The sequence below is a fragment of the Phoca vitulina genome, unplaced genomic scaffold (genome assembly GCF_004348235.1).
Source record: "Phoca vitulina isolate PV1807 unplaced genomic scaffold, GSC_HSeal_1.0 scaffold29, whole genome shotgun sequence".
Lineage (NCBI taxonomy): Eukaryota > Metazoa > Chordata > Mammalia > Carnivora > Phocidae > Phoca > Phoca vitulina.
This window is the reverse complement of record NW_022589732.1, coordinates 23,789,752-23,815,307: the sequence shown is the minus strand read 5'-3', so window position 1 is coordinate 23,815,307 and position 25,556 is coordinate 23,789,752. Positions and strand designations below refer to the sequence as shown.

General features: G+C 37.8%; 1 protein-coding gene across 3 annotated transcripts in view; it reads left to right on the top strand.

Annotated features, from left to right (window-relative positions):
* Window positions 1-25,556, top strand: part of GRID1 (glutamate ionotropic receptor delta type subunit 1) — a 774,024-nt gene that overhangs the window by 599,575 nt on the left and 148,893 nt on the right. For all 3 annotated transcript variants that reach the window (XM_032423996.1, XM_032423994.1, XM_032423993.1), the window contains exons 10-12: window positions 1,113-1,310; window positions 4,597-4,921; window positions 6,117-6,255. In XM_032423996.1, the coding sequence (XP_032279887.1) occupies window positions 1,113-1,310; window positions 4,597-4,921; window positions 6,117-6,255 (662 nt within the window). The remainder of the gene's footprint in view (window positions 1-1,112; window positions 1,311-4,596; window positions 4,922-6,116; window positions 6,256-25,556) is intronic.

Here is a 25,556-nt window from a genome sequence, read left to right as displayed (position 1 = left end):
TAGGAGAGCTTTGCTGATAGGCAGAGTCCCCAGAAAGATGCTTGGAGGAGGATACTCTTCCAGCACCCAATCCCACTGATGGCCCCATGTGACACAAACTTCATAACCAAGACCCTTTGTTGCAATTTTTCTGCACGGTTGTCCTGGAATCATAGACTTTTACATCTTTAGGAGACCTTAGAAGCATCTTCCTGTCAATTTCTTCCTTCACCTTTTCAGGGCTCTAGGAGACATTTTCGATTTACCTCTTATTAACTGTTCAGACATGGTTCAAATGTCCCCTCTGTCGCATGAGGCACTGACATGTCCTTGGCTCTAGAAGCCTTTGGCAGCGGTGTTCCTGCATTTCCTGTATGCACATCACAGAAAAAACATTATACCATAACCCCCCACACCCCCAATTAAACTAATGAGATATATTCTCTGGGGCTGTTTGCTAAAAGCCCCATTCCTGTTCAGTTTTATAGGATTGTGGTGGGGAAGGCTGAGGTGTTTTCCAGAGGATCACATGCCCTACAGAAGTGCGTAGGACACAACACAAAATGTGTGAATGTGGCTTTGGGCTCGGAAACTGTGGGGTTTAATTCTGTCCTGACCTTTGACATATGGTGTGACCTTCCATGAATCAGAATCCATTTTCTAGTAATGCTGTCTTCTCTCAATCTGATATCATAGAGCTTTTCCTGTCGTTCTTTATACTGGATGAGAAGTAACCACGTTTCTTATGCGGGTCCTGAAGAATTATGGCATTTCCTAAGGACAGAGTCCTGAATGTCACAAATAAAGGAGTGAAACCAAATCATGTCATTCTGGCAATGGGGTTCTGAGCAGAGGCTGGGATGACATCACACAGGACAAGTAAATCTCCATTCCTCCATCAATATGCTGGTTGGAGGGATCTTCCTATCCACTGTGCTCTGAGTGTCCATAAACTGCTTTAAAAAAAGGGCAGGGATGTTCAGACTGCAGGCCTAAATTGGGTAAATACATGCCCATGTTCACAAACATTCTAAAGCTATGATTCATCAGATTGGTCTCTCCATCTACCCTGGAAAGATGTGTGTTAATGAACCTGTTATTTAATTGAAGAACATCCATTCTGTTGTCCTCAGGAAGAGCCTTTTGTGATGGTGGCTGAGAACATCCTTGGACAGCCCAAGCGCTACAAAGGGTTCTCCATAGATGTCCTGGATGCACTGGCCAAGGCTCTGGGCTTCAAATATGAAATTTACCAGGCCCCCGATGGCAGGTATGGTCACCAGCTCCATAACACCTCCTGGAACGGGATGATCGGGGAGCTCATCAGCAAGGTAGGTCCCAAAAGCAGGACCATGGGGAGGGGAACCCTAGTCTGCCTCTGGGGTGATATCTAAATTTGGCCCATTAGGCATTTAGGACCTTGGAACTAGCTAAACAGATCACAGGTTACCACTCTTCACTCACTAGAGCTCTCTTTTCTTCAACCCACCCATCCCTACCATATCCATTTCTGTTTTTTTTCTCATTCCCTGGCACTCTGTTTTCTTTCCGTGCCCACTGCTGCCATTCCTTTCAAGCCTGTCCACTGAGCCTGCTCTGTCATACACCCTTCCTGCAACCCACCCCCACATTTGGGCTGAAATAGGAACTTAGTTCTCACGGGAGGTATGAGTGAGTGCTTATTCTTTTCTCCCTCGTGGCCCACAGGTGGGATGTGTATATACAAGTACGTGTGTGTGCATGAGTGTGTGTGTGTGTGTCTGCATTGCTGTGTGTAAGCGATACGACATTCCCCAGCTCCTCAGATTAATTTCAAATAGTTACTCTTCCTCTCTCCTATAGAACCTGGGTCCTCATTGAGACTCCTGGTATGAGGCCAGTTCACTGTGTCCCCATCCTCACCCCTATCATCCCATGACCTCTGGGTCATTTCCTGATAGTCATTTATGATGGTAGCATCTGCTCAAGCCCTCCCTCTCTAGTGTTGCTGCTGCTACCAACTTTGACATTGCAGACATCCCTGGGGCCAACCATGAGCTCCCAGTGTTTTGACTGCCTCACCTCCAGTGACCTTGGTTTGTGCTCCACGTCAGTGCCTGTACCCATGCATTTTGTCAACATCTTATGTGTTACCGTCACTGTCCCACTCCATGACTCTGACCTGTTGTCCTTCTGACTCTTTTGAACCTTTGCTCCTAAAACACAAGTCCTTTGCTTTATCAACCCATAAAGGCAGACACAATCTCTCCAATTTCTCCTAAGCTTTAAAAAAAAACAATTTTCTTGCGGTATTAATTTATATATAAAATTCACCCATTTCGGATATACAATTCAATGATTTTTAGGAAATCTACTGAGTTATGCAACCATCATCATAATCTAGTTTTAAAATAATTCCATCAACCCAGTGAGATCCCTCACACTTACAGTTAATCCCATTTCCAACCCCAGCCCTAGGCAACCATTGATCTATTTTCTATCTCTATAGATTTGCTTTTGTGAACATTTAATGTAAATAGAGTCATACAATACGTGGTCTTTTGTGTCTGGCCCTTTCCACTTAGCACATGTATTTGAGGTTTATCTTTCTTTAAGATTTTTGCATCCTTTCCTGCCTGGTGTGGCCTTGGTGTTTGACCAGATAATCCCGTTCCCTTCATCTTTTGTGATTCTCTTTGTTCTTGGTCTCTTATTGTACTGAAACCCTGACTTGATTATATTATCTACCCTCTGACTCTGACATCCAAGTTGCTGCATACAAAATCACAAATTTGCCCAGATGGGTATATGGACAATGTGTGGCCTCCAACCTCAGCTAGGCCTTCAGGACAGCCCAAGTTCCTTAACTTGTCCTTTGTTGGACCCCTTGGCTATATCCCTTAGAGACTGTTTCAAAAGTTTATCTTTCTCTTCAAGCAACCTAAAAGTCTTCTCTCCTAAATTAAAAAAAAAAAAAAGTGCTCCTATATTAAGCAAAGAAATGGAGATTTGTGGGCTTGAAATACTACTTCAGCTACCTATGAAATTCACATCTGCAGACACCTACTCTAACCTCCAGGTTCACAGGTGGGAGTGTTTTTCCCTATGTTCCAGGTCACCCCTTTACTTGTGTCATAAGTCAGTCCCCTTGTGCTTCTTCTGGACCTGGCTTCATAAATTACTTTCCCTTCTTCCTATGTTGTAAACCTATCCTGCTCCACTAGAACTCTTCTTAGGCCTTATGTATGCTCTGAATGCTCCAAATCCATAAAAAGAAATCCCTGGATCTTGAGTTTTTGAAAAGAGAGACAAGAACCAGAGATACAAATGTGACAAGTCTAAGAAGAGAGCTTCACCATCATTAACCTCCAACACTTTTTCTTTTTACTCTAGATATGTTGTTGGATTTCATAGTTTGTTATTTTATTTTTTTGGATTTCATAGTTTAGAACATCAGTGTATCTACCCCTCTAGCCCACATATTAAATATGATAAAAAATTTTCTGATGAAGTCTTTATATGTATGTTTTCCCAACTTTATTTTTTTAAAGATTTTATTTATTTATTTGAGAAAGAGAGAGAGGGACAGAGAGAGAGAGACAGCAGGAGGGAGAGGGAGAGAGATTCTGAAGCAGACCCCTTGCTGAGCACAGAGCCCGACTTGGGGCTCGATCCCACAACCGCGAGATCATGACCTGAGCCGAAACCAAGAGTCAGCCGCTTAACCGACTGAACCACCCAGGCCCCCCTAAAATAAACTTAGTTCTGATGATGCCTCCTACTTAGAAGTCCAAGAGCCAAGATTGGATGATCATTGTATATTTTGGTGCTCTTGTGGTTGAAGTGAGGACTGCAGGCCCATTATTTCCTACCATCATCCATCTAAGCCTAATTATCCTAACCTCCACCAGTCTTGGCAGCTTTAATTTCACAGTCTAGTTCCATCTTAATAGAGTCTTTGCCCATTTTTAAAATTAAGCCCATTTTGGAAAGCAAAAATCTTGCAAGGTACTTTTGGGGTCAAAGTACAGCATGCCCAGAGAATCCCCGCCCAACATGGCTTTACTATATGAAGAATCAACCCATATATCTTAGAGGCCATGAATGAAGGGCCGTGGATGATCAAGAAAAGTAGATAACCCTTTTTTTCCTTGGAGGATATTACTCTCTGGCATAGAGTCTGCATATAAAACAACCAGGCACTGAGACATTAATGAGATTTCAAGTAGTTGTACAACTCACCATAACTTCCGAAGTATCTCAGGAAAGGGAGACATCCATGTGGGCTAATGGAAGTTTGGAGAGGCTTGATGGAAGTATAGGAAGGGTGCAGATAAGCCTAGAAGAAGATAGAAGGGACTTCTTGGTTGGGGGCAGGGACGGGGTAGAGGGAAATACCAGCAAAAGAAAGAAGATAGTGAAAGTTTGTGAGGACAAGAAAGTGAAGAAAAACTACAATTCAAACAGACCACTCAGTGTTGAATATTTTTCACAGTATTCAAGATCACAGGCTGTCACCTCTTGAATCCATTTCCTCTGGACAGAATAACCCAAAGAGTAGAGGGCAGGCCTTGCCCCAGGGTGGGACCCAGCAGGAAGCTGAGGACTGCTGTCTGATGAGTTGGTTTTGCCTTTCAGAGGGCAGACCTGGCTATCTCGGCCATCACGATCACCCCGGAGAGGGAGAGCGTTGTGGACTTCAGCAAGCGGTACATGGACTATTCGGTGGGGATCCTAATCAAGAAGCCCGAGGAGAAGATCAGCATCTTCTCTCTTTTTGCCCCGTTTGATTTTGCCGTGTGGGCCTGCATTGCAGCAGCCATCCCTGTGGTGGGCGTGCTGATATTTGTGTTGAACCGGATCCAGGCCGTGAGGGCTCAGAATGCCGCCCAGCCCCGACCATCCGCTTCAGCCACCTTGCACAGTGCCATCTGGATAGTCTACGGAGCCTTCGTACAGCAAGGTACGTTCCTGGGTTCCTGATGTTGCGGTATAGCCCCAGGGGCCTGGAATAACTTGCCCATTGGCAGAGTTCTTAGATGCGTTTTGGCAAAGTCATTTTAAATGCAATTTTATTTAATCTCTAGGGCAGTACAGGCTGCACCCAATTTCTCTGAGTAATATCAGATAGAAATTAAATGAAGTGACAAGGAACTCAACTTCAAAGCCTGATTCTCGCTTTAGATAAAATTAACTTTGGAGTTCTGCTTTGCACTTTTCTCCCCTCCCACATTAGGTTGATTGTTATGCACATGGGGTTGTCAGATGAAACTGAATCTTGCTTAAATTTGAAGTCTTAATAGGAAAAAAAAAAATCACAATTGTTTTTGCAATCATCTAAGTAGTCCTCCATCCGTTCTTGAGATACAAAGTCTCCCTTCTCTGTGAAGTCTGGAGAGCACTTGGTAAGTTACAGGATCTTGCAGTTTTGACCCAAGCAACAAATTGCAAAGTTCCTAATGTGAGTGTTGGCCTTGTTTGCACCATGGCAAAACATGTATTGCTTGTTTGCAAGGTTATGTAAGAAGAGTCAGTGAGACGCTTTCTTCTGCTACCACCTAAGGGACCAAGGAGAAATAATTGGCCTCTATGGGGCAGCTACTGACTGCAAGTCACAGGCAATGATATCTGAAAATTCTAGGAAAAAAGCCATCCAGTGAGGGCTGAATATTAATAAAAGCGAGATCTCATCTCTGAGGTTTCAAAGAAAGCTAAGGAACCCTCCAGGTAGGAGGTAATTCTGTATTTACAGAATTCCTGAGACTACTCTCTATGAATTTGAAATTGGAAAAGGATCTTACATCAGGTTGCAGTCCTGGAAGTATGCAACAAGTGAGACAGAATTTCCTAACTGGAAGATTTTGATATTCAGAACTATGCCCTTGGCGTTTTGATAAACATCACATCACTAAAAGGCCAATCCTGGATTTTTCATATTTGATGGTCCTCCATCCCTTTCCAAGATTGGTGGTCTTTGGATTCTTTCCCGGGATTGTCACAGCCCTGCATAACCAGCCAGCAACTCACTTCCCTGCTCCCTAGCCCAACCCCAGTGGCGGTTCCCTAAGCCAGGCCGCAGGGTGGAGCTGGAGCATTTCTTTGGGGATGCGAGTGAGAGCAGAAGCCCAGGGCCAATCCATTTTGCTGGCCTCCTGTAGGTGGCGAATCCTCAGTGAACTCCATGGCCATGCGCATCGTGATGGGCAGCTGGTGGCTCTTCACCCTCATTGTATGCTCCTCCTACACAGCGAATCTTGCCGCATTCCTCACAGTGTCCAGGATGGACAACCCTATAAGGTAAGATCCATTCCTCCTTCCAGATCTGGGACCATTCAGCTCTGAGAGGCTGTAAAGACAGAATGCAGCCCAGTATCATGGAGGCAGATGGACTTAGATCCCAGATCTGCAGTTTGATTATCGTACTCTTTAATGCGTGAAGAACTTCACTCCTCTTGTAGTTTACTTCATACACAATTATATAAATGCATAAATGAATTAAATAATACTTCTCTGAACATTTAAATGCTGCTTATAAGACTAAGAAATCAAAACATTAAAAATTAACAAATTAAATTTCCTCAGGCATTTAAACGTTGATTACAAACTTATTTAATCAAAATTTTCTAAACATTAAATTAAAATTAATTAAGACCACAAGTCTCAGGTATTTTTTCAAATCTTCAAACACCTTAAAATTATTTTTAAAAACATGGCATTATCACAGTGATTAGAAAACTTATTTCACTTATATTTATAAAATTATAAAATTTCTGAAGCCAGGGAATAAAAACATTTCTTTGTTTTACCAAAGTGTTAAAAATATGGTATGAAAGAATTAGTTCAACATAGTGAAAAAACTTGGGAATGCCTTTGTTTTAGGAGCAGATTTCCATATACTATGTAAATTGCAAGTGAACTTGGGCAAAGTGAAGGGGTATTAGAAATGTGGTTACTGAAGTGACCAAAGGCACAGAGCTAGTCTGCATTTACTCGGTGCAATATCAGCTTCAATATCACCTCTCACTTGATCCCTGATTATACTGTTGTATAATTTCTCCTTTAATTCATCATACTCACTATCATTACATGGATTCTTTCGATCTACAGCCCTAACTGGTCATCCATACTTAACCAGCTTCTATGGCTCCCAACTGCCTATTTAAAAGAGTCCGGACTCTGGCCAGGATTCAAAATTTAGTATGATGTTATCCAGTTTAATTTTTAGTTGGCATTTTTATTGAGATAATTATAGATTCACATGCAGTTATAAGAAATAATGCAGTGAGATCTCATAATATCCTTTAATTGGTTTCCCCCAATGGTAACATTTTGCAAAACTGTAGTATCTTATCACAACCAGGGTACTGACGTTAATACAGTTGACTGATTCTACTCAGATTTCTCCTCTTGTACTCATTTCTCTGTGCATGTGTGTGTGTGTGCATTTGGTTCTACGCAATCTTATCCCATGTGTAGGTTTGTGTATTTACCACCATAGTAAAGATGCTAAAGAATTTTATTCCTGCAAGGATACCTTGTGTTTTCCTCTTATAACCACACACATCTCTCCCACACTGCTTCTTCCCCTCTAGTCTTGTTCTTAACCCCTGGTGACCACTAATGTGTTCTCCATTTCTAAAATGTCATTTCAGGGCACCTGGGTGGCTCAGTCAGTTAAGCGTCCAACTCTTGATTTTGGCTCAGTTCATGATGTCAGAGTCCTGGGATGGAGCCCTACTTCAGGCTCGTGCTCAGCACTGAGTCTGCTTGTCCCTCTCCCTCTGCTCCAACCCCCTGCTCACTCATTCTCTCTCTCTCTCTCTCTCTCTCTCTCTCTAAAATAAGTAAGTAAATAAAATCTTTAAAATGTTGTCATTTTAAATATGTTATATAAACAAAATCATAGCTTTTTGGTTGCCTTTTTCATTTAGCATAATTCTCAGGAGATTCATCCAGGTTGGTGTGTAAATCAATAATTCATTGCTTTTTGCTGCTTCGTGGTATCCCATGTACCACAGCTTGTTTGACAGTTCACATACTGAAGGACATCTGGGTTGTTTCCACTTTTATGCAATTATGAATAAAACCACTATTGAATATTTGTGTGTAGGTTTTGGTGTGAACACAAGTTTTCATTTGTTTATGATACATATCCAAGAGTGCAGTTGCTGGGTCATGTGGTAATTGCGTGTTTTATAAGAAAATATGCTCTATAAGAAACTATCAAACTGTATTCTAGAGTGACTCTGCCATTTTATATTGCTACTAGTGATGTGGGAATGATCCAGTTTCTTTGCATCTTTGCCAGCATTTAGTTTTCTCACTATTTTTTTTTTATTTTACCATTCTGATAGGCATGGAGTGATAGCTCATTCTGGTTTTAATTTGTGTTTCCCTAATGAGTAATTGTGTTGAACACTTTCTCATGTGCTTATTGCTATCTATATAGTAACCTCTTTGGTGAAATATCCATTTATATATTTTACCCATTTTCTTTTTCTTTCTTTCTTTTTTTTTTTTTTTAGAGAGAGAGAGCACACACCCATACTCAAGCAGGGGGGGAAGGGCAGAGGGAGAGGGTGAGAGAGAATTCTAATCAGGCTCCACCTCAGCATGGAGGCTGACTTGGGGCTTGATCTCATGACCCTGAGATCATGACCTGACCTGAAATCAAGAGTGGGATGCTTAGCTGACTGAGCCACCCAGGCACCCCTTGCCCATTTTCTAACTGGATTGTTTGACTATTACTCTTATGTTTTGAAAGTTCTTTGTATATTTTAGATACTAGTTCTTTGTCAGACATGTTTGTAAATATTTTCCCAATTCTGTACTTTCTCTTTTCAACCTCTTAACAAGGTCTTTCACAGAGAAAATTTTTTAATTCCTGTGAAGTCCAATTTATAAGTTTACTCTTTTGTGAATCATACCTTTGGTGTCAAGTCGAACTCTTGCCTAATCCTAGACCATGAAGATAATCTCCTGTTTTTTTGTGTGTTTTTCCTAACAGTGTTGTAATTTTACATTTTACATTTTGGTCTATAGTCAATTTTGAGTTAATTTTTGTATAAGGTATGAGGTTTAAGTGAGTTTTAGATATATAATTGTAATAATTATATATATGGTTTTGTCTATGAATGGTCAATTGCTTTAGCATCATTTATTTAAAAGGTTATCTTTCGGGGCGCCTGGGTGGCTCAGTCGTTAAGCGTCTGCCTTCGGCTCAGGTCATGATTCCAGGTCCTGGGATCGAGCCCCGCATCGGGCTCCCTGCTCGGCGGGAAGCCTGCTTCTCCCTCTCCCACTCCCCCTGCTTGTATTCCCTCTCTCGCTGTGTCTCTCTCTGTCAAAATAAATAAATAAAATCTTTAAAAAAAAAAAAAAAAAAAGGTTATCTTTCCTTCATTGAATTGCTTTTGCAATTTGTCAGGAATCAGTTGGGCACGTGTGGGTCCATTTCTGAGTTTTCCATTCAGTTCCATTGATCTGTGTGCCTATACCTCTGCCAATACCACACTGTCTTGATTACTATAGCTGCAGAATAAACCTTAATACTGGGCAGAGTGATTCTTCCAATTTTATTTTTCTTTGTTCAGATTGTTTTAACTATTCTAGGGCCTGCACCTTTTCACATAAATTTTAGAATAAGCCTGTCTGTTTATAAAAAACTTTTCCATGGTTTTGATAGGAATTGCATTAATTATAGTTGAAATTGCATTAAACCAATAGATCATAACTTGCTGAGATTATTTATCTTGAATAGGTATTGGATTTCTCAAATGCTTTTTTTTTTTTTTTGCATTGCTTGACATGACCATATGATTTTTCTTCTTTAGCTTACTAATATGATAGATTACACTGATTGTTTTTCAAATGTTGTGTACCTTGAATGAATCTCACCTGGTCATGATCTATGATTCTTTTCATATATTTTGGATTCTGTTTGTTGATATTCTGGTTGAGGATTTTTGCATCTAAATTTATGAGAAATATTGGTTTACACTTTTATTTATTGTGCTGTTTCTGTCTAGTTTTGGTTTCAGGGAAACACTGCCTTCATAAAATGATTTAGAAAGTCTTTGCTCATCTTCTGTTCTCTGGGAGAGATTATATAAAGTTGGTGTTAATTCATCTTTAAATGTGGGTATAGTTCTCCAGGAAAACCATCTAGAAGATTTCATATTCTTGGAGCTTTTAAATTAATAATTAAAATTTTCATAGCTATAGGGCAATTCATATTATCTATTTCTTTTTCAAGTCTAGTTGGTTTATAGTGTTATTCATGTTTTCCATTTACTTGCTGATCTTCTGTTGTTGTTGTTTATCAATTGTTGAATGTGGGATATTAAATCTCCAAACATTTTTTCAGAAGTTCCAATTTCTCCCTTCAATTTGATCAATTTTGATTCATATATTTTGGGACTTCAGGTGTATGTATGTTTCTAATTGTAATTGTTTTATATTCTTATCAAATGACCCTTATATCATTATATAATATCCTTCTTTGTCTCTTATAAAAACTTCCCTTAAAGTTTACTTTGGCTGGTACTAGTATATTCCTCCAGTTCTCTTTTGGTTATTGTTTGCACAAAATATTTTTTTATTCTTTAATTTTCAATCTATTTGTCTTGGAATCTAAAGTGAGTAACTTCCATATAACATATAGTACAATTATGTTTTTTAATCTGTTCTACCAATCTCTGTTTTAATTGGAGAGTTTAATCCATTTATATCTAATGTAATTAGTGATAAGGAGGAACTCACTTCTGCCATGTTGTTTGTTCTCTTTATGTCTTACACCTCTTTTGTTCCTCATTTCCTCCATTACTGCTTTTTTTGTGTGTTAAATAGATATATTCTGTATACCATTTTAATTCCCCTGTTGCTACTTTTACTATATATATTTTTGAGTTATATTTTTAGTGGTTGCCCTAGGCATGTCAATTAACATCTTAATTTATAACAATCTAATTTGGATTAATGCCAACTTTATTTTAATAATATAAAAAAATGTTTCTCCTGTGTCACTCTGTTCCTCTCCACCTCTGCCCCAAGAACTCCCTTTTGAAGCTGTCTGATCCCTTACTTTTTAGGAAGTAATTAAAATTTTTTTCCCAATTTATTCAATGGATAGTCTTCTATATTTAATTTTTAAATTGTTATTTTTTATTGTTTTTTACTTATTGAATAAACTTCACAATTTGTTTTAAAACAACTTTAGATATTAGAATATATTATTAAGATACATGTTTATATTTTTTAATTTTAATTTTTAAGTTGTGGTAAAATATACTTAACATTTTAATCATTTTTAAGTGTTGAGTTTAATGTCATTAAGTACGTTCACATTGTTCTATAAATATCACCACCATCCATCTCTAGAACACTTCATATTGCAAAACTGAAACTAACTCCCCATTCCCCACTTCCCCAGACTCTGGAAACCACTGTTCTGTTCTCTGTCACTATAAGTTTGACTACTCTAGGTACTTTATATTAGTGAAATAGTATAGTTTTTGTCCTTTTATGACTGGCTTATTTCACTTAGCCTGTCTTAAAGTTTCATCCATGTTGTAGCATCTGTCAGAATTTCCTTCCTTTTTAAAGCTAAATAACATTCCATTGTATGTATGTACCACATTTTGTTTATACTATTCATCTGTTGAGAGACACTTGTGTGGCTTCCATCCTTTGGCTATTTAATCATGCTGCTATAAACATGAGTGTACAGATATATGTTCAAGTCCCTGCTTTCACTACTCTTGGGTATATACTAAAAAATGGAATTGCTGGATCATACGGTAGTTCTATGTTTAATGTTTTATTAGGAACTACTTTATCATATTCTACAGCAGTTCCACCATTTTACATTCCCACCAGCAACTCACAAGGATTCCATTTCCTTTATGTCCTCACCCACACTTATTTCGCCTTTGTTTTTGTTTTCATAATAGCTATCCTAATGGGTGTGAAGTGGTATCTCATTTTGGTTTTGATTGGTATTTCCCTAATAATTAGTGATGTTGAGCATCTTTTCATGTGTTTATGGCCATTTGCATATCTTCTTTGGAGAAATGTCTATTTAAGTCGATTGCCCATTTTTAATTGGGTTGTTGTTTGGAGTGGGTATGAGGTCCATTCAGGGAAGGGGGCATATCTTACTTTTAGTTCACTAAACATGTCTCAAAATATAATTACTTTTATCTCCATTACAATTACAAAAAATCTTTACCTGTTATCATGATGAAAGCAGAGTCATTTGAAAAAAGGTAGCATTGGCAGGTGGTTTGGCAGTACAAGTATCAATGCCCTGTCTTTAGGAAATGCTTTGCTTAAAAGTTCTAGGCAAATAGAATTCAGAGGGATCACATTCAGAAGGATAGCATTTGGCCTAGAGGCTCATGTTGGCAGGCAGAAGCACAGTGGCATCTTATATCTCATAAGAGATATAACAGTGCAGTTGTAATGGGCATAGACACTGAAGTTTGATTGCCAAGGTTCAAATCCTCTCCCACTTACCATGTGATCTTGGGCAATTTACCCAATCTCTGTATACTTCACTTTTCTCATCTATATGTAGGAGTAAGAATAGCATCTATCTTGTAGGACTATTGAGGGAGATTAACAAACATATGTTAGAGTTTAAAACATTTACCTGGCACATAGAAAGGACCATATAAATCTAGACATAATTGTTGTTGACAAAGACCTTGGTAGTCAAAATAATAGCTCTGAGATTTGGAGTCTTGGATTGAGGAAAAGCAGAATGACTGGGAGATGTGACCAAGAAGATAATAGTTTAGGAAACAGACAACTCTGTTTTGGTAATGTCACCAGCTGGCTGGATGACATTAGTCACTTGTCCTTTTTCATTCTTAGTTTCTCTATCTGTAAAATGGGGAGGTTTCTCTAAATGGCCTCATCATGATATTTAAGATGTTTGTTCATCTTTCCATTGAATTTGGAAACATCAGATTTGTAAACTATAAGGAGCAAATGCTTCCTATAGATAAATTCTTGTGCTAAACTAGGGAAAGATAGGCAATCTCTAAGAGCTTTGTCTTGTGTCCACACATTCATACAATTTCAGAAGGGAAAATAAAAGGATTGAACACACCAGCAATCTAATTTACCCCAAGATGATTTTCCCTCTTATCTTCTTGATTTAAAAAAAAAATGACCTTTATTCACACAAACTTGCTGTAAGCTTTTTAATAAATATTTCTATCATTATTTGCCGTGTTATGATAAACTGAAACTTTAGATGACCTTGGACATGTTGATGACTTCTTAGCTACAATACCAAAAGCACAATCAAAGAAAAATTGATGTTGGGCTTCATTAAAATTTAAAACTTTGTGACAAAGATACTGGTAAGAGAATGAGAAGACAAGTCAGAGATTGGAAGAAAATCTTGGCAAAATGCATATCAAATAAAAGGTTAGTATCTAAAATATATAAAGAACTTTTAAAATTGAACAATAAGAAACAAATAACCCATTTAAAAAACAGGCAAAAGATCTGAACAGGCATCTCACCTAGAAGATTTGCATATGGCAAACAGCCATATGAAAAGATGCCTAGTATCATGTATCATAGAGAACTGAAAAACGAAATAACAATGAGATACCACTAAGTTAGGAGGGCCACAATTCAAAACACTGACAGCACCAAATACTGGTGAGGATGTGGAGCAAGAACTCTCTTCCGTTGTTGGTAGGAATGCAAAATGGCCACTTTAGAAAAAAGTTTGACAGTTTCTAACTAACGCTACCTTTATCATATGATCCAGCAGTCACACTCTGTGGTATTTACCCAAATGAACTGAAGTCACCTAACTACACAAAAACTTGCACATGAATTTTTATGACAGCTTTACTTGTAATTACCAAAATGTGGAAGCAAGAGGTGAATGTATAAACTCAGGTACATCCACTCAATGGAATATTATTCAGTACTAAAAATAAATGAGCTATCAAGCTATGGAAAGACATGGAGGAACTTTAAATGACATTAATAAGTGAAAGCATGATGATAGATAAATAATTAAATATATATTTATAAATTATACCTATACTATTACTTTGTTATATTATTTATATGTAATTATAAATATGTATTTATTTGTATATTAGTAAGTTATTTATATTTAAAAATATAGAGAAAGAGAAAATATATATGGGCTTTATTAAGATCTATCTCAATTTTAAGATATATTTGTTGATAAAATGAGGAAAAACATGAAGGGCAGGGCTAGTTATCAGTTAGGCCAAATGAAGTCAACTTATCAGTTTTTCTTTTATTGGTCATGTTTTTGGTGTTGTATCTAAGAAGTCATGGTCAAACCCAAGGTGGACCAATTGCTGTTTGCAGAGTGAACTTAAAGGTTGTTTACACGTGGATTATTGTTAAATTGGATGTGAAGTTTCCATTTTTAAAATTAATGTATGGTTAAAGACATTGAACAAGAATCATAAACAGTTGGATATGATGTGAGTTTACCACTCAAGCTGTTTATTTGTTTGTTTGTTTTTAATTTGGCAGCATGGTGTTTTAAATATTCAAATTTGCATGACTTTGGTGGTGCTAGCACTCTTCTGGTTGTCTCTGGTCCCACCGTCCTCTGTTCTGTTTTTGTTTTCGTTTTTGTTTTTTACATCTGCTGGTTTCACACTCTCATATACCCACCTTCCACCCTCACGTTATTCAAATTGGTAACCTGTGACATAGAAGACCTGAATGACTCTTTGCGAGTTAGCAATTCCTATACATTTTTGCTATTCAAACCATGTTCCACAGACCAGGTCTCATCTCAGATCTCCTGATTCAAAATTTGTATCTAAGTCTCCAAGTGATTTCTATTTACATTAAAGTTTGGAAGGCATTGCCCTTAATTAGAAAAAAATGATCTATAAAATTCTAAAAGGCTAAAGTGATTGGCTGCATCTAACAAATGCATTTTAACAGAGCTACACATCAGTTCCTGCCTTTGGGGTACCACAAACTGGAAAAGGATGGTGATGTGTATTAATGGCACTCATAAAAAAGAATGTGGGACTTCCTCTACCTGCCATGATGGAGTAGCAGGTATCTGACTAAACCTTCCATATATATATATTTCCCCTATAAAACTTGGGGGAAAAAATAGCTCTCTACAAGCATTTTAAAGGCACGGGTAGAATGAAAGGGAAGGGAAAAGATATGCCATGCAAACAGTGAGCATAAGAAAGTTGGTGAGGCTGGGACGCCTGGGTGGCTCAGTCGTTAAGTGTCTGCCTTCGGCTCAGGTCATGATCCCAGGGTCCTGGGATCGAGCCCTGCATCAGGCTCCCTGCTTGGTGGGAAGCCTGCTTCTCCCTCTTACACTCCCCCTGCTTGTGTTCCCTCTCTCGCTGTATCTCTCTCTCTCTCAAATAAATAAATAAAATCTTAAAAAAAAAAAAAAAGTTGGTGAGGCCATCTCAATATTAAAGTAGACTTCATAGTTGACCCTTGACCAATGTGGGGGTTGAGGGTATTGACCTCTGCACAGCCAAAAATTTGCATGTAACTTTTGACTCCCCCAAATCTTAACTACTAATAGCCTATTGTTGACCAGAAGCCTTACTGATAACTTAGTCAATTAACACATATTTTGTATCTTATGTGTATTATATATCATATTATTACAATAAAGTAAGCTAGAGAAAAGATGATGTTATAAGAAAATCATAAGGAAGAGAAAATATATTTACAGTACTATACTGTATTTATTCAAAAAAAATCCACAGATAAGTGGACCCACACAGTTCAAACCTATGTTGTTCAAGGGTCAACTGTGTACCATTCCCTATTACAAGGGATAAAGAGGAATATTATATGATGATAAAAGGAGCAATTTCACCAGAAAAATAATTATAAATATGTATGCACCTAATAAGGAAGCATCAAAGTTTATGAGGTAAAATTTGACAAATCTAATGGGAGAAACAGAAAAATCTAAAATAGTTCAAATTTTAACTTCATTCCATTAGAAATTGACCTCTCAAGTAAACAAATGACCAGTAAGGCTGTAGAAGATCCGAACAACACTATCAACCAACTTGACATGGTTGACATTTATAGAACACTACACCCAACAATTGCAGAATACACATTTCTTTCAACTATCCAGGGAACATCCACCAGGACAGATCATTTCTTGGGCCATAAAGTTAAATCTCAATCAGTTTCAAAAAAGTAAAATCTTACAGAGTATATTCTATCAGTATAATTAAGTTAAATTAGAAAGCAATAAAAACAATCTAGAAAATCCCCAGTGAAATTTAAATAACAGTTCTAAACCTGTGGGTCAAAGAAAAAATGTCACAAAAGAAATATTAAAAAATATTTCTAACTAAGTAATGAAAACAAAACATATCAAAATTTGTGTAATGCTGCTCAAATAGTGCTTAAAGGAAAGTTTATGGTTTTAAATGCCTTTTAAGGAGCAAAAGAATGCTTAAATTCATGATTCTTAGTTCCCCCTTTAAAAAGATAGAAAAGTAAGAATAAGCTAAACTCAAAGTAATTTTAAAGAAAGAGATCGAATATGTATGATAATATAGAAAACTAGAAAAGGCAAAAGTTGGTTTTTTGATAAATTTAATATGTTGGTAAACCCCAAGCAAGACTAATCAAGAAAAATAAATTAAAAAATAAAAATAAATGAAAGAAAACTAAAATTGTCAATATCAGGAATGAAAGTGGGGCTTTTACTTTAGATCTTTTGGACATTAAAAGGATAATAAGACAATATTTTGAAAGTTTAACAACTTTATGCCAATAAATTAAACATAGATGTTTAATGGATAAACATCTAAACATAGATGTTTAGATGAATATGGATATAGTTTTTTAAAAACACAACTTACAAAAACTGATTTGAAAAGAGATAGCAATCTGAATATCTATATATTAAAGATATTGGATTTGTAAGCCTCAAATGAAATTCCAAGCCCAGATGGCTTCACTGGTGAGATCTATCCAACATTCAAAGAACTAAGACTAATTGTAATCTCTTTCAGAAAATAAAAGAGGGGAAAATGTTTTTAAATTCATTTAATGATACTGCCGTAACTCTGCTACCAAAAGCTGAAAAAGCTATGACAAGAAAGGAAAATTTTTGGCCAGTATCCCCCATGAACTTAGATGCAAGCACCCTCAACAAAATAGGAGCAGATTGAATCCAGCCATGTATAAACAGAAAAAATTATATTCAAGTGAAGTTTTTTTCCTGGGATACAGGTTTGTTTCAGTATTTGAGAACCAATCAATGTGATTCACCACATTAACAAAGTAAAGGACAAAAATTCTATCATCATCTCAAATGATGCAGAAAAGCTTCTGACAAAATTTAACACCTGTTCATTATTTAAAAATAAGTAAATAAAAGGAAACTTCCACACCCTGATAACAGGCTAGAGAACTGACTGCTAATGATATACTTAATGATGACATTTTTACTGTGCTTCCCAACATTGTGTTGTGTGTCCCTGCCTGACCAAGAAGCAATAAAACAAATAAAAAGTGTACAGACTTGGGGCGCCTGGGTGGCTCAGTTGGTTAAGTGTCTGCCTTTGGTTCAGGTCATGATCCCGGGACCCTGGGATCCAACCCTGTTGGACTCCCTGTTTAGTGGGGAGTCTGTTTCTCCCTCTCCCTTTACCCACCCCCCTCCTGCTCTCTCTTGCTATCTCTCTCTCTCAAATAAATAAATAAAATCTTAAAAAAAAAGTATACAGACTTGAAAGGGAGAAGTAACCCTGTCTTTCTTTTCTGATGTCATGATAGTCTTTGTAGAAAATCCTAAGTCTTCTAACAAAATTAAATCTAATGAATAAATCTGTAGTTTGCAAGAAACAAAGTCACCATACAAAAATCAATAGTATTTTTATATACTAACAACTAAAAACTGCCAAACAAAATTAAAAAAATACAATATCATCAAAAACATAAAATTCTTAGGAATAGATTTTTAAAAGATGGGAAAGAATTCTATCCTTAGTGGAAAAATTAGTGGAAGATATTTCCGAGAAAAATTAAAGATCTAAAAATAAATGGACAGATGTCCAATATTCATGGATGGGATTGGAATACTCAGTAATGTGGAGATGGAAGGCCTTCCTAATTGAGCTATAGATTCAATGCAACCACCATCAAAATTCCAACAGACTTTATACACACACACGTGTGTGCGCATGCACACACAAACACATACACACACATACAGTATCTAGAATTGGGAAAGAATTTCGATGAAGAACAAAGTTGGAAGACCAACACTACTTTATTTCAGGACTTTCTACAAAGCTGTAGGGGCGTTCTGCATACCCTCTCTAACTTTATCTGCTATAGTTTCTCAATGTTCTTGCTTCCCTGGCTCCCGTACGCTCGTCAAAGATCACAGGTTGTTTCGTGCTTTGGCTTTCACTTAAGCTAATTCATATTTTTGGAACACTCTTCTCTGCTTTTTCACCTGGTCAACTCTGACTCATCCTTCTAGCCTCTGCTCAAATGTCATCTCCTCCAAGTGGCCTTCCTGGATACACCTCAATTTAAATCACCCTTTTCTGTTTTTCTCTTCATAGACTCCACTTACTTTTCTTTTTTAGCAGTTATCACATTGTGTAACTATGTGTTTATGTGCATATTGTACCTCTTCAATGAAGGAGTTGACTTTGGCGTTTTTATTTTTCTCTATTTTTATCTTGAGGACAAATGCTTATGTCAGGAATACATACATGCCCTGCTGGGCAAAGTGTTGACAGAACACCTTTTTCTAAAGGTCAAATTGGAGATTTTCCACATCTTTTGAATTTTTTTCATCCTTCTTATTCCTCTTTGCTCCTGTATTCATGGATCCATTAGAATTGTGTGAAATGCAGTTTGCAGTCTGCATACTGTTTCACATTTGAACCATGAGATTCATGAGTTGAAAACCTCCAGACTTTATAGCTGTGCTAAGTCATCCATATACACAAACTGGCTGTAGAATCAGTGTTCACGCTCAGGCTTATGAATGCAAAAATCAGCTGATTCAAAGGAGCTGGGTTCATCGGGGGCAAATGTATCGTGCCACTCCTGCAATGGGGTGTGCACCCAGTTCTCTCCCCTCCCATCTACAGCTGAAGTGTCATGTTGTTAAAGAACTTCAAAGGCATGGAGTCCAGCCCTCTGAGGCAGATGCTGGGTTCCTAAGGAATTGTAGAGACAGGGCTTCCCCAGACTTACTCTGTAGACTGTGCTCAAGAGATGACCCTCCTCAGGATGCCTGGGTGGCTCAGTCAGTTAAGCAGCTGCCCTCTGCTCAGTTGATGATCCCAGGGTCCTGAGATCGAGTCCCACATCAGACTCCTTGCTCAGCGGGGAGCTTGCTTCTCTCTCTGCCTGCAGCTTCCCCTGCTTGTGCTCACACACTCTCTCTCTCTCTCTGAGACAAATAAATAAATAAAATCTTTAAAAAAAAAAAAAAAAGAAATGACTCTCCTCAATGCTAACCTAATGTGCCATGCCACGGTCCTGGGAGGTCTCAAGTTGGTACTTCTTGCACCTTCTATTTTTTTTTTTTTTTTTTGCTGAGTGAAATAGGTCAATCACAGAAAGACATGTATCATGTGACCTCACTGATATGAGGAATTCTAAATCTCAGGAAACAAACTGAGGGTTGCTGGAGTGGTGGGGGGTGGGAGGGATGGGGTGGCTGGGCTATAGACATTGGGGAGGGTATGTGCTATGGTGAGCGCTGTGAATTGTGCAAGACTGTTGAATCACAGATCTGTACTTCTATTTTGTTTTTTAACAGTAGACCATTTTCTTGAACAGTTTCAAATTTATAGGAAAATTGAATGGGAAGTATGGAGAGTTCCTTTATACAATTTCCCCTATTACTAACATTTTACATTAGTGTGGTCCATTTGATGAGCCAGCCCGGATACAGTAGTATAAACTGAATGTCATGGTTTACTTAAGGGCTCGTTCATTGTGTTGTACATTGCATAGATTCTGATAAATGTATAATGATATGTGTCCACCATTATAGCAGCATACACCATAGTTTCACTGTACTAAAACTTTCCTCTGCTCCACCTATTGATCCTACCTTCCTTTTCCTCGAATATAATTTTTAACTAAGCAGAAACTGGATCATTCTAAATACCTACCTGCTCCATATTCTCTGGGACTGCTCTGTCAATAGATAATATCCATTCTACCTCCTAAATCTCTCGAATGGTTGTCACTTCTATATTCTCTCTACCCTCTCCAGGTCCTGATGACCTCTTAGCTTATTACAGCAGCCTTCTGACTTTCCTTTTTCTCTCCTCTTTTTACTTCTTCAACCCTTTCCCTGCATAGCCAGCAGAAACACCTTTGTAAAATAAGTTCTGATCAAAACCTTGTGTTTAAATCTCCGGTGGCTCAGCATACATTTCCGGTTAAAATTCAGCTTCCTTATCACAGCATCTTCACTTGGCCTTGGCCACCGTTCCAGCTTTGCCTTTATTTAACTACATGCATGTTCTGTTCTGCCTCAAATGGCTAAGCCTTGGTGGGTATCTTAATATACATCCTGTACTTAGCTAGTTTAAGAGTTGAATTTTTGAAGATGCAGTTTTGTTTTGTTTTCTTTTTGTTTTGTTTTGTTTTTTTTTTATCCTGTATGGTTTTCTTAATTTTTTTCCTATGACAGCTTCTATCTAGAGCTTCTTAAATTCAATTTTAACTTTTATTTATTTGTTTTCTTCATGTTTCTATCCTTGGACTTATTAAATGGAATTATTTTACTGTTTGTTTATATGTTTTTCTCTTCATTAGACCACAAGCTCTTTGAGGGTGGAAACTGTGTCACATTCATATTAGAATTCTCCATGGTAAGCAAAGGACTTGACACTAGGCTAGAATTTAGTAAGGGTGGGGTGAATGCATGAATGAATAAACAAGGGAACTTGACAGACTCAGTTAACCTAGAGTCAGTAAGAAAATAAATAATAATAAAAATGAGCATTGAAGGTTGGAGGAAAAAATGGATGGGTGTGGAGAGAAAGCAACATGCATAGGGCTACCGGTGAAACCAGGGACAATATTTGCCGCTGAGAACAAGCTCCTCGTTGGGCTTGTGCTGTGTGATGGAGGCCATTTGGGGTATCAGAGAAGCTGTCTCGAGACCTACTGAGAGGGACACAGTGACAACTTGAAGTGAGACCACCCAGTGTGCAAAGGCACCCCAACTCCAGTATCCCCTGAAGTGGAAACAGGTCACTGAAATGAAGTGATCATTGCTGTTGGGGTTCAGTGACCAAGGGGCCACTAATCTTCCAACCAATCCAGGTGTTTTTGGTGTTCAGTGACTGTCTTCTAACAAGACAAGGTCAAGTATCTTGGAAAACAACCAAGATATTTATGGCAAATTCGACACCATGTGGAGCTGTTCTCGTTTTAATTACTATGAAAAGAAGATGATTTGTTGATAATGCAAGTAAATGGGAAGTTTGGGAGGAAGAGAAACTATCTTACTGAAATTTATTGTAACAGACATGAAAAAGGGGGAAGAGCTAGGCATAACTTGGCTGTTATCTCAAACTATAGGAAATTTCAGAGGGGAAGGTCTTTAAACAATGAAATGGTAGTATTCTAATCACAAATTATCCCAGTGAGGAGGGGATAGGGATAGCCCAGGGGCTCTCCCGGAGTCAGATGGCTACAAGACAAGTACAAAAGTTGAAAGGTAGTGCACAGGGTTGTAAACAAAACAGGGACATCCTGTCCTTGCAGGTAGGGCCGAGTTACAGAATTAGCTTCAACTAGGGAAGCCTGCTGAAGCAAACAGATGTCAAGTTTGGATAGAATGAATTTCTAACCCCTAATTTTGACTAAAAATGTGTCTCAAGGAAAGAGAAGGTGAGTACTTAAGGAATACTGACACGTGGTGTTAATGGATGGTAACGTAAAGTAGAATCACCGCTGCAATATACAAATCACTGAATTCAAATGTTGTGCTAAGCATGATGGCATGCTTTCTGTATGATTTTAGGTGGTCCTTTTATGGATCAGAGCCTTAGCTTTCTCACCTCCAAAATATACACAATCCTGCCAGTTCTATGGTATGCTATATAGGTTCAAGTAAACTTTGTGAAATCCACCATGATGTTGGCACTCTGTTGGTCCTCCATAAATAAACAAATTCATCTTTCCCTTGATGCCTTTTAAAATCTTGCTTCTAGATGCAGTTGGATGATTATTCTAAGGCATTGGAAACTTACAGAAATATATGCAAGTACACTGCTCAGAATATTTGAAAATGGGAATGGTGTCAGATTATTGGTGATGGTTTAAATATTTGAAAACAGTTAAATTTTTTCTTTGATAGGCCAGTGAATTTGATGTGCAACCATGGAAAGATTTATAAATGATCTATTTGAAAGGAGATTTGTGACTATCTAGGAAAGATCCCTAGGAGGTAGTACCAATCCCCCAGGAAAAAAAATCATGTTTGGTTAGGCTAACCTCTTTCAATTTGTTTTTGTTTGGTTTTGATAGGCTTATTTTACTGGCAAATTAGAATAACTCTATAGACATAGTATATCTTGGTTTTAGCAGTAGAGTTGATGGCCTTACTTAGTAATCTTGTGAATAAGATGGAAAATGTGGTTTATAGTTAAATAGATCTGCAGTTAGTTAAAAGTGGTCCCAGAGCATTAATAGTACTGACTTAATTTAGCAGATGATTGCCCAGTTGAGTGGCATAAAGTTCTGACCTTGGAACTATAGCATTTAACAATCATCAAAGACTTAGATTAAGATAGCAGAGACATGCTAATCAATTTCACAGATGATATAAAATTTAAAGGACTTATAAATACATTTTCTATAAAGCTTATTCACAATGTAAGTACTTTTTAAAGACAGATACACAAATCAAAGCACAAAAATTAAAGACTGTTTATTTCAATGTGTAATTATTTTATCACAGATTCAATTCATGGCCAGTTCTAATAGGTATGGATTATTAAAATCTTTCTCCTTAAGATAATTTTGGTAAGTTGGGTGTGGCTCCTGCTGACAGGTGTTTTAAAATTTAAATATCATTCTACATACTGTTTTTCTATATTTAGTTTCTTACACTCAATTTAACTCTCAGTTGGTTGAAGTATGTTTTCAGTAGGTGATTCAACAACAGAATATAGACGTTTTCTCTCCTAAACTCTTTCTTTTCTGCAGATGTGTTTCATTTCTGGTTCTTTGTATATGAAGGATAACTAGCTGGATCTAAGTTTATATTCTCTACCATGTAGGACTCCACTGGGTGTGAATGGCCAGCTTTATTTTTCTCCCTTTGGCTCTGTACCCTCCTCCCATCTTAAGCTTGAATTCCTGTAGTTCATTTTTGACAAATTTTTGTTAGTATGTGTACAAGTAGTGTATGTTTCTTTGCATTGGATTTCCTTCGAATGTGATGAACCCTCTCAATTTTCATGCTTTTATATTTTGTTGGTTTGTTGTATTCGGGGATGTTTTCTTCAATTATAACTACAATTATAACTTCAATTATAAATACAATTACATGTATCTTTGCAACTGGTATATTCTGAGGGTGGTGTTCTGGTCTCTAGTCCCTGTAACTATCAGCATTTTCTTTTCACTTGCCTTCCATTTCTTTGTTCGTTTTTCTGGACTAAGAGGCAACTTTTGACGTGTGTTCTTCACCTTCATCGTCATCTATTCTGTTTTCTCTACTGTCAGTGTGAATTTCATTTGAGTAACTACAGTTTTTCCCCCTGCAATTCATTTTGTTAACCATTTTCCTTTACACTTCATCCTGTTGACCTTTCACTTCTTGCTCTTATCTTCTTAGGCTCTAGGTACCAGTTCCAAAAATATTTGTAAAAAAGTGGCACATTTGCTATTTTATTGCTAAGTTATTATTATTGAGTTATTGTGTGACATTTTATCCCTGTTATAGTTATTTTATTAGTAAGTTGAGAGAATAGTGTGTGCTAGTGAGAAACCATTTTAAACTGGAAGGTCTGGGATGGTTATCTGTTGACTGATAGAATCAAGACTCTAAATGATATCAGCAAGATGGAACAAAGTGCTGAAGCCAACAAGATGGATAAGTGTAATCTGACAGGCTGCCTAAAAATAATCAGCCACTTAAGTACAGGACAGGCTGGAGGTTGCCTGACATGGTATATTTCCAAGCTTACACATTCAGCTCACTGCTTAGCTCACTCCCCTGCCCTTTCTGGGCAATCTAATCTACTCTGAAGGCTTCAATTACCAGCAAATACTGAAGATGTGACATCTGTGGCCCTGGTCCAGGCCAGACACCTAAACTTGACATGTTCAGCACTGAGCTCATTAGCTTGACCCCCAAACCATTCTACCAATATTATTCATTAGTTGAAGAGTATCACCATCCTCCTGGTCACAGAATCATCCCTAACCCAGTCTGTCCCCATTTCCCACAGGCAATCAATCATTTGCCACCTTTAGATTTTTTGTAAATATTTCTCAAAATCTCCCCTTATTCACTGTACTTTGGGAGCAGGTGCTCAGGCACTGGATGATTTCCTCCCTGCCTTTGGATGTTTTGAAATCCATCTTTTCTGTTTTCCTTTTACCAGTATGTTCCGAGTATCTTTTTTATTGTTTTCACTTATTTATTTTTAAAGTATTTATTTATTTTAGGGAGAGAGAGAGCATGAGCAGGGGGAGGAGCAGAGGGAGAATCCCAGGCAGGCTCCATGTCCAGCATAGAGCCTGAAGCGAGGCTCGATTCCACGACCCTGAGATCATGACCAGAACTGCATTCAAGAGTCAGACACTCAACCCACTGAGCCACCCAGATGCTCCCTGAGTATATTTTTATATTTATATATTTTTAAAATTTTATTATGTTATGTTAGTCACCATACAGTACATCATTAGTTTTTGATGTAGTGTTCCATGATTCATTGTTTGCGTATAACACCCAGTGCTCCATGCAATACAGGCCCTCCTTAATACCCACCACCATGCTAACCCATTCCCCCACCCCTTCCCCTCTAAAACCCTCAGTTTGTTTCTTGGAGTCCATAGTTCTCATGGTTCGTCTCCCCCTCTGATTTCCCTTCCTTCTCCTAATGTCCTCCATGCTATTCCTTATGTTCCACAGATAAGTGAAACCATATGATAATTGACTTTCTCTGCTTGACTTATTTCACTTAGCATAATCTCCTCCAGTCCAATCCATGTTGATGCGAAAGTTAGGTATTCATCCTTTTCGATAGCTGAGTAATATTCCCTTGTATATGTGAACCGCATCTTCTTTATCCATTCATCTGTTGAAGGGCATCTCGGCTCTTTCCACAGTTCGGCTATTGTGGACATTGCTGCTATGAACATTGGGGTACATCTGGCCCTTCTTTTCACTACATCTGTGTCTTTGGGGTAAATACCCAGGAGTGCAATTGCTGGGTCATAGGGTAGCTGTATTTTTAATTTTTTGAGGAACCTCCAACTGTTTTCCAAAGTGGCTGTACCAACTTGCATTCCCACCAACAGTGTAAGAGGGTTCCCCTTTCTCCACAACCTCTCCAACATTT